Source organism: Lissotriton vulgaris, chromosome 12, assembly GCF_964263255.1.
Source record: "Lissotriton vulgaris chromosome 12, aLisVul1.2, whole genome shotgun sequence".
NCBI lineage: Eukaryota > Metazoa > Chordata > Amphibia > Caudata > Salamandridae > Lissotriton > Lissotriton vulgaris.
In genome coordinates, this window is record NC_141700.1 from 7,039,061 (window position 1) to 7,053,063 (window position 14,003).

At 53.2% G+C, this 14,003-nt stretch overlaps 1 protein-coding gene across 1 annotated transcript in view; it reads left to right on the forward strand.

Moving 5' to 3' along the window:
- The window catches only part of CBARP (CACN subunit beta associated regulatory protein), a 110,598-nt gene that overhangs the window by 71,824 nt on the left and 24,771 nt on the right, over positions 1 to 14,003 (forward strand). Inside the window, exons 5-7 of the mRNA XM_086946695.1 lie at positions 4,678 to 4,843; positions 6,366 to 6,537; positions 6,859 to 7,011. Of these exons, the coding sequence (XP_086802821.1) occupies positions 4,678 to 4,843; positions 6,366 to 6,537; positions 6,859 to 7,011 (491 nt within the window). The remainder of the gene's footprint in view (positions 1 to 4,677; positions 4,844 to 6,365; positions 6,538 to 6,858; positions 7,012 to 14,003) is intronic.

Consider the following 14,003-nt stretch of genomic DNA (forward strand, 5'->3'; position numbering starts at 1 on the left):
GTGCTGCTAGTGAGATCATTGTCCGGGTGGCTGATTGTGTTCTCATTGCTCACGCGGCAGGTGATCTTTTTATAGTTGCCAGCGGTGCTCATTGCCTCGGATGTTGGATAGCTTCTCAATGTCTGGGTTGCTGGTGATCTTCCAGTTACACAAGCTGCTGGTAGTTCTCTGATTGGATAGCATGCTTTTGTCCTGGGTGCTTTTTACTGTGTGTAGGCTGCCGATGGTCTGCACATTACCTTGGATGCTAGTGGAGTCCTTGTTGCTTGGAATTTGAGTGGTCTTGGGACGTGGTGGTCTCTCTGTTTTCTGGGTGGCTAGGGGTCTTTGCATTGCTGTGGCTGTTAGTCGACTCCTCACTGGTTGGAATGTGATAGTCTTTGCTTGGATAGATAGTGCTCTTTGCATTGCAGTGGCTCCTAGTGGAATTCTCGATGCCTCAGTTACTGCTCATCTTGTCATTGTCTGGTCTCCCAGTGGTCTTCGTGTTGCATGGGATGCTGGTGGTTCTCTCACTATCTGGAATGATGTAGTCTACTTGGTGTTCCCATTGGCTGCTCTGCTGGCGTCTCCTTGTTGAAGGTGCGCCTGAAGGGCAGTGTGTGGAATGTGGGTGGTTTTCAAAAAGCCCGGCCGAAAGGTAGGCTTTGCAATGGTTTAGATGGTGGTGGTTGTCTCATTGTATACACTGATAATGGTTGCTCATTGCTTGCACTGCTGGTGGTGTTCTCTGTCTGGAATGCTGGTGGTCTTCCAATTACCTGGGTTGCTGTTGGTTGCCTTATTGTCTAGGCTACTTGTAGTCTTCCAATTGTTTATCCTATTGGTAGTCTTTTCATTGTGCGGGCATCCTGTGGTCGTATCTTTCTCTGACCTGCTTGTGGTCTTCTCATCATCTGGGCGGGTGGTGGTTTCTAATTGCCTTAGCTGCTGGTAGACTCTTCATGGTCTGGGCTGTTGGTGGTTTCTTATTGCCTGTATTTCTGTTGGTCTCCTTTTCTGGGTAGTTGTTGGTATTTCCATCGTCTGGACTCGTGGTTGCAATGTGCCTGGGCTGCCGGTGGTCTTCTCATTGCCTGGGCTGCTGGTGGTCTTCTCATTGCCTGGGCTGCTGGTGGTCTTCTCATGGCCTGGGCTGCTGGTGGTCTTCTCATTGCCTGGGCTGCTGGTGGTCTTCTCATTGACTGTGCTGCCGGTGGTCTTCTCATTGCCTGGGCTGCCGGTGGTCTTCTCATTGCCTATGCTGCTGGTGGTCTTCTCATTGCCTGGGCTGCCAATGGTCTTCTCATTGCCTGGGCTGCCGGTGGTCTTCTCATTGCCTGTGCTGCCGGTGGTCTTCTCATTGCCTGGGCTGCCTGTGGTCTTCTCATTGCATGGGCTGCCGGTGGTCTTCTCATTGCCTGGGCTGCTGGTGGTCTTCTCATTGCCTGGGCTGCCGGTGGTGTTCTCATTGCCTGGGCTACTGGTGGTCTTCTCATTGACTGGGCTGCTGGTGGTCTTCTCATTGACTGGGCTGCTGGTGGTCTTCTCAATGCCTGGGCTGCTGGTGGTCTCATTGCCTGGGCTGCCGATGGTCTTCTCATTGCCTGGGCTGCTGGTGGTCTTCTCATTGCCTGTGCTGCTGGTGGTCTTCTCATAAGCCTTGGCTGCCGGTGGTCTTCTCATTGCCTGGGCTGCCGGTGGTCTTCTCATTGCCTGTGCTGCTGGTGGTCTTCTCATTGCCTGGGCTGCTGGTGGTGGTCTTCTCATTGCCTGGGCTGCCGGTGGTCTTCTCATTGCCTGGGCTGCTGGTGGTCTTCTCATAAGCCTTGGCTGCCGGTGGTCTTCTCATTGCCTGGGCTGCTGGTGGTCTTCTCATTGCCTGGGCTGCCGGTGATCTTCTCTTTGCCTGGGCTGCCGGTGGTCTTCTCATTGCCTGTGCTGCCGGTGGTCTTCTCATTGCCTGGGCTGCCGGTGGTCTTCTCAATGCCTGGGCTGCCGGTGGTCTTCTCATTGCCTGGGCTGCCGATGGTCTTCTCATTGACTGGGCTGCCGGTGGTCTTCTCATTGCCTGGGCTGCCGATGGTCTTCTCATTGCCTGGGCTGCCGGTGGTCTTCTCATTGCCTGGGCTGCTGGTGGTCTTCTCATTGACTGGGCTGCTGGTGGTCTTCTCATTGCCTGGGCTGCTGGTGGTCTTCTCATTGCCTGGGCTGCCGGCGGTCTACTCATTGCCTGTGCTGCCGGTGGTCTTCTCATTGTCTGGGCTGCTGGTGGTCTTCTCATTGCCTGGGCTGCTGGTGGTCTTCTCATTGCCTGGCCTGCTGGTGGTCTTCTCATTGACTGGGCTGCCGGTGGTCTTCTCATTGTCTGGGCTGCTGGTGGTGATCTTCTCATTGACTGGGCTGCTGGTGGGCTTCTCATTGCCTGGGCTGCCTATGGTCTTCTCATTGCCTGTGCTGCCGGTGGTCTTCTCATTGCCTGGGCTGCTGGTGGTCTTCTCATTGCCTGGGCTGCTGGTGGTCTTCTCATTGCCTGGCCTGCTGGTGGTCTTCTCAATGCCTGGGCTGCCGGTGGTCTTCTCATTGCCTGGGCTGCCGATGGTCTTCTCATTGACTGGGCTGCTAGTGGTCTTCTCATTGACTGGGCTGCTGGTGGTCTTCTCATTGCCTGGGCTGCTGGTGGTCTTCTCTTTGCCCGGGCTGCTGGTGGTCTTCTCATTGCTTGGGCTGCTGGTGGTCTTCTCATTGCCTGGGCTTCTGGTGGTCTTCTCATTGCCTGGGCTGCTGGTGGTCTTCTCATTGACTGTGCTGCCGGTGGTCTTCTCATTGCCTGGGCTGCCGGTGGTCTTCTCATTGCCTGGGCTGCCGGTGGTCTTCTCATTGCCTGGGCTGCTGGTGGTCTTCTCATTGCCTGGGCTGCTGGTGGTCTTCTCATTGCCTGGGCTGCCGGTGGTCTTCTCATTGCCTTGGCTGCTGGCGGTCGTCTCATTGCCTGGGCTGCCGGTGGTCTTCTCATTGCCTGGGCTGCTGGTGGTCTTCTCATTGCCTGGGCTGCTGGTGGTCTTCTCATTGCCTGGGCTGGCGGTGGAGTCGAATCGTGTTGGCTGTTGCTGGTCTTCTCTTTGTCTGGGCTATTATTGGTTTCATTTTGCCTGAGTGGATGGTGATCTTCTTGCTCTCTGGGCTGCTGTTAGGCGTTACATTGCCTAGGCTGGTGGTGGTGGTCTTCCCATTGTAAGGGCTGCTGGTGCTTCCGCACTGTCTAGACTGCTGGTGATTCCTCATTCTCTCAGCTGTTGATGGTCTTCACATTGCCTGAGCTGACGGTGGCTTCACACTGTCTGGGCTGCTGCTTGTTTCTCTTCGTCTGGGTGATCTTCTGGTCTAGGCTTCTGGCTAAGTCTAATAGTCTGGGATGTTGGTAGTCTTCACTCTTGTGGTTTCTCATTATCTGGGTGGTAGGTGGATTCTTGTTGGATTGCTGGTGTTTTCTCATTGTCTCGGCTGCTGCTGCTTTCTTACTGTCTGAGCTGCTGGTAGTTTGTCATTGTCTAGACTGCTGGTGGTCTTGACATAGCCTGGGCTGCTGGTGGATTCTAGGCAGGTGGTGGTTTCTGATTATCTAGGCTGCTTGTGGTCTTCTGGTTGACTGTGCTGCTAGTGGTCTGCCTGTTTACAGGGCTGTTGCTTGTTTCTCATAGTCTAGGCTGTGCTTGGTTTTTCCTTGTCTGGGTTGTTGGTTGTTTTGTTTGTTTGGGATGCTGGAAGTCTTTTCTTTGTCTAGGCTGCTGCTGGTGTCTCATTGTCTGGGCTGTTGGTGGTTTTCCATTGTCAGTGCTGCTGCTGGTTCCTCATTAGGCTGCTGTTGGTGGTTTCACATTGTCGGAGTTCTTGTAAGTCTTCTCGTTGTCTGGGCTGCTGGTGGCCTTTCCATGGTTTAGGCTGCTGCTGGTTTCTCATTGTCTGGGCTGTTGGTGGTTTCTCATTGTCAGGGCTGCTGCCGGTTCCTCATTAGGCTGCTGTTGGTGGTTTCACATTGTCTGGGTTGTTGTAAGTCTTCTCATTGTCTAGGGTGCTGGTGGTTTCTCATTGTCTGGGCTGCTGCTGGTTTCTCATTTGGTTGCTGTTGGTTTCTCATTGTCTGGGCTGCTGGTGGTTTCTCATTGCCTGGGCTGTTGGTGGTTTTGCATTACTTAGGATACTAGTGATGTTCTCATTGTCTGGGCTGCTGGTGTCTTCCAGGCTGCTGGTAGTTTCTCATTGTCTGGGCTGTTGGTAGTCTTTTCGTTGCCTGGGCTGTTGGTGGTCTTCCTATTGCCTTGACTGCTGCTAGTTTCTTATTGTTGGGGCTCCTGGTGGCCCTCTTTTTGTCTAGGCTCCTGCCATTGCAGCATCTCATTGTCTGGATGCTGGTGGTCTTCTCTTTGCTTAGGCTGCTGCTGTTTTTTTTCCGTTGTCTGTGCTGCTGGTGGTTTCAGATTGGGCAGCTGGTGCTTACACATTAGGGTGTTGGTGGTTTCTAATTTTCTGGGCTGCTGTTGGTTTCTCATTGGGCTGCTGCTCGTTTCTCATTGTCGGGCCGCCGGAGGTTTTCTGTTTGCCTGGGCTGCTACTGGGCTTCCTGTTCCCAGGATGTTGGTGGCGGTCTTCTTATTTCCAGATGTGTTAATTTTTTTCTCCTTTCCTCCTTCTGTCCAGCAGAGATCACCATCCGGGTGGATGAGGTGGAGTGTCTGTCTGCCTCCAGCTACCATGATGCTGAGTCTGAGCGCTTCCTGTCCACCTGCTCCACTGGTCGGCGTGTCTCCTTCAATGAAGCTGCCCTCTTTGACCAGGGCAAGAAGGCACAGGAGAAGGGAAGGAGGTAAGGAGGGTGCAGGAACTTTACCACTTCACATGGTGCAGGGAGTGGAGTTTCAAGCAGTTTGTTAAGCAAGGGAGTAGCTTCCACAAGTAGACAGTGCTGGGGGTGATGTGGGGGGGGGACTATGGCAGATGAGGGTAGAGGAGAGAGCTAAGACCCCGCCCCAGGAGGCTGTCTGTCTTGTTAGTGGTCTTCAAGTCTGGACCATACATATGGGAGGGCAGTGCAGAAGCCTCTTCAACTAGAACACACAGGGTGCAGGTGGAGTGGGTCACATATGGGAAGAGGCTACTGCAGGGGGTTATGCGGGGGGATTCTACTGAAAGACCACAATGTGGGAGTGACGTCCACCAGCAGATGATACATTGTAGGTCCACAGCTGGATGTGACATGCGGGAGAGGTTCCCACAGCTGGACGTGACATGGAGGAGGTGCTTTCACAGCTGGATGTGACATGGGGGAGGGGCTTCCACAGCTGCATGTGACATGGGGGAGGGACTTCCACAGCTGCATGTGACATGGGGGAGGGGGTTCCACAGCTGCATGTGACATGGGGGAGGGGTTTCCACAGCTGCAAGTGACATGGGGAGGGGCTTCCACAGCTGCATGTGACATGTGGGAGGGGCTTCCACAGCTGGATGTGACATGGGGAGGGGCTTCCACACCTGGACGTGACATGGGGGAGGGGCTGCCACAGCTGGGTGTGACACGGGGGTTCCACAACTGGACATGACATGGGGGAGGGGCTTCCACAGCTGGACGTGACCTGGGTGAAGGGCTCCCACAGCTGGACGTGACCTGGGGGAGGGGCTTCCACAGCTGGACGTGACCTGGGGGAGCTTCCACAGCTGGATGTGACCTGGGGGAGGGGCATCCACAGCTGCATGTGAGATGGGGGAGGGGCTTCCACAGCTGGATGTGACCTGGGGGAGGGCTCCCACAGCTGCATCTGACCTGAGGGAGGGGCTTCCACAGCTGGATGTGACCTGAGGGAGGGGCTTCCACAGCTGGATGTGACCTGAGGAGGGCTTCCACAGCTGGATGTGACCTGGGGGAGGGGCTTCCACAGCTGCATGTGACATGGGGGAGGGGCTTCCACAGCTGCATGTGACATGGAAGAGGGGCTTTCATGGCAGGATGGGAGGGGCTTCCACAGCTGCATGTGACATGGAAGAGGGGCTTTCATGGCATGATGTGACAATGGGGCAGGCACTTTCACAACTGGACAAGAGGCAGGGAGGGGCTTACACATCTGAAGGAAATATGACCTCTGCAGCTGGATGTATGTGAAGGGAGGCCACCTTTCTGACATGAAATGGAGGAGGGGCCTACATAATATGGCACAGGAGCTTCCACAGCTGGACCTGGCACGGGCATGTGGTGGGGGCTTCTGTAGCTGCAATACATGGGTGCCATCAATATCTCGACATGGTGACAGTGGAGACTCCAAATTTGGGCATGGTTGGGCAGAGCTTGCACCACTGACCTGTGTCTGCTGTCTCGTTTGCCTGCCTGGTTGTAGATACACGCTGACGGAGGGCGACTTCCACCACTTAAAGAATGCCCGCCTGACGCACCTGCACATCCCGTCGCCAACACTGAAGATTGTCACTATCCACGAGGGTGACACCAACAGCATTGCCATGACCCCCCGCAGGCCTCCGACACCTAACGCCAAGCTCTTCCTTTTCCAGGCGAGTGGCGGAATCAAGCCAGCCGCTGCACCCAACACTTTCTGGGTGTGTGAGTGGCTGTTTGGGTCTTTGAGTGGGTGTGAGGGAATAGATGGGTGTGTGAGTGCTTCTGTGGATGTGTGAGTGGACGCATGAGTGGGTGAGTGCACTTTCGTCCAATGTGGAATAGAGGAGGTGAGTGTGTCGGTGACAGAGACTGACCCCTACAATGTGGTACCGAGTGAGAGAGTGGGATCTGTGTGATTGGCATAGGATGAACCCCCGCTAGCGTGGGACAGAGGGAGATTTCTGTATGTCTCATTGTTCTCTTTCCTCCTGTAGCCCCCAGTGAGCTCTCTACCTCAGACGGCCCTGACCACTCACACCATGAGCCCAAACTCTGCCCTCCCCGGTGACACCTTCAACTCCACAGTGGACACCAGCTTCCTTCAGGCCAGTCCTGGAACCTCCATCCATTCTGAAGATGGTATGTCGGTAAGTCAGCGAACAGGATCCCGCCCATATCAAAGCAACCTTTCCTCCTCATTTAAGGCGGTCCCTCCCCTTAAAACTGTTCTCTCCCTTGTGATACCCCAATTACCCCAACCCATCGCCCTCCTTTAAGGTCCAATTCTGTGAAAAGGGGCCTCTGTCTTTGCTCTTCAGAGGTGGCTGCATGGGCAGGTAGAAGGGAGGCTCGGCAGCCCAGGTAAAGGCACCAATAACAATAGGAGAGAGTCCGCTCGACGAACTAGAGACCTCTTGTAACGACCAGAATCTTGGACCAGATGGGATCAGCTCCTCAGAGCACCTCCAACCCAGTCGGAACGTAATCACCTCCCTCCTTAGAACGTATTTACAGTAGATATATATATATATATATATATATATATATATATATATATATATATATATATGTCTTGTACCTAAGGATGGGGAAATAGCAATATACATGCATAGGTTTTCTACAATATCCCACTCATACCAGTTAGTCTCACGGCAACTTAGGCCCAGACTAGTCTACCATAGGGCAGTTCTGATTAGTTACCATTACACACTGACCACAGTCAGTGCTCGCTCGGCAAGTCGCAATCCTGCGTGCCTACACACTAGTCTGCAGTCCTAGTGCTCTCTTCCTCACAGCCATGTCCACAATCCGGCGGACCTAAGCACTAGTGTCCCCCCTAGTGTTCTCTCACTCACAGCCCGATCCGCAATCCGGCGGATCTATGCACCAGTCTCCCACGTGGTGTTCTCATTAACGCCGCTTACCAACGACGATCACTCTCCTATGAATACCTTTGGAAGGAATCTCTCATTGGCTACTCGGGATATGATACTACAATAACAGGAATTACCATAACTTGCCAAATTAAAGCATGTACCATCTATTCTCCACATCAAGGGGTCCCTCTCTCCCTCATTGCTCAGTCACCTCTTACCTGACCGGGAATTACACCCGTTCATGAAAACAATGCCTGACTAGAAGACCAGGTTACCCTGATTGAACAAGAATACGAGGCACATGTTAAATTCACTAAGAATAGGGGTATTTATTACAATGATCATAAAAACACAATACTACACTATAACATATATCCTGCAAAGAAAAGTGAAAGGTTAGAATGTGCGCACTATAGGTTATGGACAGACGTCACCTTATGAACACAAAGTCGGGGTTCGGCAGTCATCTAGGTTCCCTTCTCGTCTGTGCCTTGGCTCGTCTTAGAATCACACCTCAGCAGTCACGAGTACAGGTCTGCACCGCTATGCTCTATCTTCTCTGCTTTCCTCCAATTCACTGGAACCTTCCTTTTATTAGCTGTTGTCTCTCTCTCTCTCGCCGTTCTGCACTATTTCTCTCTCCTCTTCAATCTTTCTAAGAGAGTACCAGCTTCATAATCTTTCTCGGACTTCCAAATGGCGACTGTCTGCCTGGAAATAATTAATGGCATTGATGCTAACGGCTAGCTGCCGCCTACAGACTGACTGACTCACTGCCTCATGCTTTCGCTAATATGGAAGCTTGTCCTTTCATGGAAAGTTACGGCCAGTAACCTGCCGCCCACCAAATTCTTGTACCTCCCCGTACCAAGGACACGTTCCCAGCCGGCCGGCCTGATGTTGTGTCTTCGGAATGGAGAAAAATACAGTCTTTCGATAAGGGCCAGCCTGAGCCGGTTCTCTCCAAGCGAACAACACTTCGAAACTAAAACATTACACTTGACCTAGAAGCATCTCAAGCTGCCGGGGCAGAAAGCAAGATGGAGTCTCTCCCGTTTGAGGCCTACAAGGCCTGAAGTAAGCATAACTCCATAGAAGGTATACTAACACTCTTGCAAAAGGACGGATTATCACTAATACTAATGAATCTATCCCCTAACATAAGTTTATAAGCCCTGATCTAAGGAAAAGGGTACGAAAGTGCATTACTGTGCCTTATGAATAGGCCCTGTCTGTAGTTCTAATCCCTGCACTAGAATGATAATAGACTAGAGTCATATCCAATCATCCTCCCTCAAAGGAGGGCCGAAAAAGTCAGTCAGAACACCTCTCTAACGGGTGGCTCCAAGAGAGAGGTCCAATGCTTACGGAGCATACAGTAAACGTGTCCACTGGGACACAGTTTAGTTTTTCAAGGTCAACATTTACTGGGAGCCGCCCCTCCAAGTACCAATATTTGGGGGGGGTGGGAGGGGGGGCGGGTGAGGGGGGTGAAGGATAAGAAACAGGAACGAAAAGCCGAACCAGACGAGCCGCGGGGCAGCCTTAAAAGGCAGCTGCAAACTCTCAGGCAAGTGATAGCCATGTATGGAGCTGAAGCAGCCAGGAGCTCAGGGGCACCAGGGAAGGCAGCCCGACAGAAGTGAAACGCACAACCCACAGCTGTAGACTTGGAAGGCGGGTGTGGTGGCTTAGTGGATTGATGCATCCACTGTAGGGGCCTGTGCTCATGGTCACTGCTTCAAACCCAGCAGGTCCACTCAGTCTTTCATGCTTCTGAGGTCGATAAAAGGAGTACCATTGAGATGAGTAACAATACACTTCTGTTATACAGTGCCAACATGCCCCTTTTTGCATGATTACCCCCTAACTTTTTTCCAGATACCTGATGAAAACTTGTCTGAGCGTGCCCTAGGTCCCTGCCAGTCAATTTCCCAGGGCCTGTGTCTTTGCCAAAACTGTACCTTTGTTTCTACAATTGGAACACCTCTGGGCCATATGTAAGTCCCTTGTAAAAGGTACCCCGGGTACCTAGGGCCATGTGACCAGAGGGGGTCTCTAAGGGCTGCAGCATGTTTTATGCTACCCTCCGAGACCCGTCACCTGAACACCCACACACTGCCACTGCAGGCTGTGTGTTTTGGTGCAGACCAAACTGAAGCGTCGACATGGCACCCATTCCTGGGTGCCATGCCCACCAACACTGCCTGTGGCATGGGTAAGTCAACTCTCTAGCAGGCCTCACAGCCCTAAGGCAGGGTGCACCATACCACAGGTGAAGGCATAGATGCATGAGCAATATGTCCCTATAGTGGCCGTGCCGTTCACATGCATGTAAGTGCAGTGAAGCCATTTTGAGTGTGTGGTGCTGGGAGTTTGTCATTACAAACTCCACAGCCCCAGGATGGCTCCACTGAAAACTGAGAAGTTTGGACTTAAACTTCTCAGCACATCAAACCCACACTGATGCCAGTGTGGGATTTATTGTAAAATGCACTCATAGGGCATTGCAGAGATGTCCCCTGAAAAGCGTCCAGCCCTGGTGTAGTTCCTGACTGGCTACCGGCCATTTGCCACCAGCAGACAGGTTTCTGGAGCCCTGGGTGGAGAGCCACCGCTCTCTGGGTCCAGAATCAAAGCCCATCCTGGGCAGCGGTGTTGTGTCTCCTCCCCCAGGATAGGCAGGGTCCATGAAGGGGAAGCTTCACAGGCACCTTTGTTAGCCACCCCCAGCCTTATGCTGCTATCAGCAACTGGTTCTGACCCCCACCTTGGGCTGGAGAATCGGTGGGAAAACCTAGCCAGGAAGAGAGGTTTGCACAGCTTTGCCAAACCCACCCCTCGGGGGGGAAGGCGAAGTGAAGCACACATCTCTCACCCCTCCATCTTGAAGATGAAGACTCACCCATTCAGGAAGAGGCCTAAGACCCCCTCCAATGGGATGTAGACACTCCAGGGAAGGGACCCATTGGTCCGGACCAGCACACCCCTGTAACACCCCTAAATCTAGTATTTAGGGGCACCCCTGAACCATGTCTTTTCAGATTCGATGACCTAAGAAGAAGAAGGGCCAAAGCAGTGGAGAAGACAATGACTGACTTGGCCCCAGGCCTACCGGCCTGTCTCCTCTTCCAGCGACCCTGCTTCCAGAAATAAGCGTGGCCCGCAGCCAACAACCTCGAGAATCCTAGAGGTCCTGCACTGTCTTCGACAAAGACTCCGGTCTCCCATGGATGCCGGATTTGTCCAGCAAAGAGACCAGCACCAGTCTCCAGATCCAGGCGGATGCCTGACACTGCTCCCAACGCCCATGGCCCAAATTTGAGTGAACCACTTTCCCCAAGACGTATTCCCAGCGATCCAGATCTCCTCTGCACCAATGGCTGACATCTCCAAGACCCCTCCCCAACGCCTGTAGCTCCTGTCCGAAGGGTCCCCCCGACCGGAATTAGCTAAGGAAACCCAACAACTAAAGACAACCCTGCATCCTCGGCCCCCCTCCCACTTTGGGGAGCCCAGCTGATGGTGCCCCGGTATCCCCCAGCTATCCAACTTACCTGTCCAGCCGCTGTCCGCCTTCGTTCAGCCTCCTGGTCCAAGCCTGCAGCATTTCTTCCCAACCGACGTCCTCCGTTGGTTTACATTGGGAGCTCGATGCCTATTTTGCCACCTGCACCCTGCCACCCGAGTGCCACTGGAGGTGCGCTTTTGGTGCCTACTTGTGGCCCCCTTTGTGCTTACCTTTGACTCCTGGGCCCTGACCCAGATACCACCTTCTCGAGTACTCCGTCTCCATAGCACTATATTGGTCCCAACCTCTCCTGTGACCTCTGCACCCGGCCGCCCCTGTGCCGCTGATGGCGCACTCATATTACCTAACTGACCCCTGCACTGTGTTAAGTGCTACCAGCCGGAGACTGAACCGTGACATCATTTCTTGCCTGAGTGTGTAGGATAAATGCTTAACACTCCCTCTGATAAGCCTGACTGCTCGCCTACACTACCACAAACAGAGAGTAGGGTGTCATCTACTTTAGCCTGTTACACCTCTGGGGATCCACTGGACTCTCTGCACCCCATCCCTTACTTTGGTATAGTATATACAGAGCCCGCTTCTTACACATATACATGTTAGACCGCAAGCAGAGTTTCTTGAGACCCGGGACCCGTAGAGCCACGCCCGGGGAGCTCTAGATAAGGGGTAGACTGGCTGTAGGGTCATGAACACGGTTCCTTTAACCAAGGCCACTTGGATATGATTCTGCGGCTGCAGTGTTTTCTGCATAATTATGGATTAGCTGCTTTTCCGCATAATCCATCATTTGCTGCATAATTTTGAGATTTTAACAATTTCTTTTTCGAGTGTAGACGGTTCAACAGTTACTAAGAGCACAGCTACATGTAAATCCATGCAGTAGAAGGCCCTTTGCAAAGGTTGACTCCAGAGGCCCAGTTTTAAATGGACGTTTCCCACTCAGGCGATGGATAAGGACAGATCATGAACCCAATCACAGGGCTCCAGACAGGACGTCATAGGAGAGAGCCAATAGGCCATCTCGGCAAGAGGGAGCATGCCAAAAAGTTCCTGAGCAGTGACCACTGCCACCACCGACAGTCACTCGTAGCCTGACAGGAGGCAGCGCATCAACATCTGGTAGACTTTGTCCATGTACTCCTTTCAGCAGTGCTAGGTTCTGCTGTCGAACAGCTCTTGCTGAAAGGCGGGGAGCTTCCATGTGGCTCGCATATTGCTGGGTCGCTGGGGGAACATAAAATAGATCAGTGTGCAGACACTTGTAATAAAAAGAGAGTGCCAGCATCTTTTTATAGCATCTTTAGTTTGTCTGATATGGAACTCAGAGGCTGGGCTCACATTTACACTGGGATGAACATTCTGTTAAATCACTTTGATTTTTTCAGTGGTTCGCATTTTGCTGGACTAAGATTAAACGTTGACAAGTTCAAGAATTTAAGTTTGGGTGGGGGTGACAGGATTTAAGGAAGGGGGTCCCAGCCTCCCAAGATGAGGGGGAAGCCGCATGGCCTCAGCCACAAGGGCCCACAGGTGTGTCTGGTCACCACTCATTCCACGCCCCCTAACCTTTCTCATTTCACCTCTTCCCAGGTCAGCTCCAGTTCCACCAGTCTTCTGTCCACTCTACTTCACCCTTCTCATACCTCAGCGCTCCTTTGTCTCAGCTGCTCCGGCCTCCTGTCCATCGCATCACTTCCCAGGCTCTCCTCTCAGTTGTTCCCGCCTCACCTCCTATCCATCGCATCATTTCCCAAGCTCTCCTCTCAGTTGTTCCCGCCTCACCTCCTATCCATCGCATCACTTCCCAGGCTCTCCTCTCAGTTGTTCCCGCCTCACCTCCTATCCATCGCATCACTTCCCAGGCTCTCCTCTCAGTTGTTCCCGCCTCACCTCCTATCCATCGCATCATTTCCCAGGCTCTCCTCTCAGTTGTTCCCGCCTCACCTCCTGTCCATCGCATCATTTCCCAGGCTCTCCTCTCAGTTGTTCCCGCCTCACCTCCTATCCATCGCATCATTTCCCAGGCTCTCCTCTCAGTTGTTCCCGCCTCACCTCCTATCCATCGCATCATTTCCCAAGCTCTCCTCTCAGTTGTTCCCGCCTCACCTCCTATCCATCGCATCATTTCCCAAGCTCTCCTCTCAGTTGTTCCCGCCTCACCTCCTATCCATCGCATCATTTCCCAAGCTCTCCTCTCAGTTGTTCCCGCCTCACCTCCTGTCCATCGCATCATTTCCCAGGCTCTCCTCTCAGTTGTTCCCGCCTCACCTCCTGTCCATCGCATCATTTCCCAGGCTCTCCTCTCAGTTGTTCCCGCCTCACCTCCTGTCCATCGCATCATTTCCCAGGCTCTCCTCTCAGTTGTTCCCGCCTCACCACCTCTCCATCGCATCATTTCCCAGGCTCTCCTCTCAGTTGTTCCCGCCTCACCTCCTGTCCATCGCATCACTTCCCAGGCTCTCCTCTCAGTTGTTCCCGCCTCACCTCCTGTCCATCGCATCACTTCCCAGGCTCTCCTCTCAGTTGTTCCCGCCTCACCTCCTGTCCATCGCATCACTTCCCAGGCTCTCCTCTCAGTTGTTCCCGCCTCACCTCCTGTCCATCGCATCATTTCCCAGGCTCTCCTCTCAGTTGTTCCCGCCTCACCACCTCTCCATCGCATCATTTCCCAGGCTCTCCTCTCAGTTGTTCCCGCCTCACCTCCTGTCCATCGCATCACTTCCCAGGC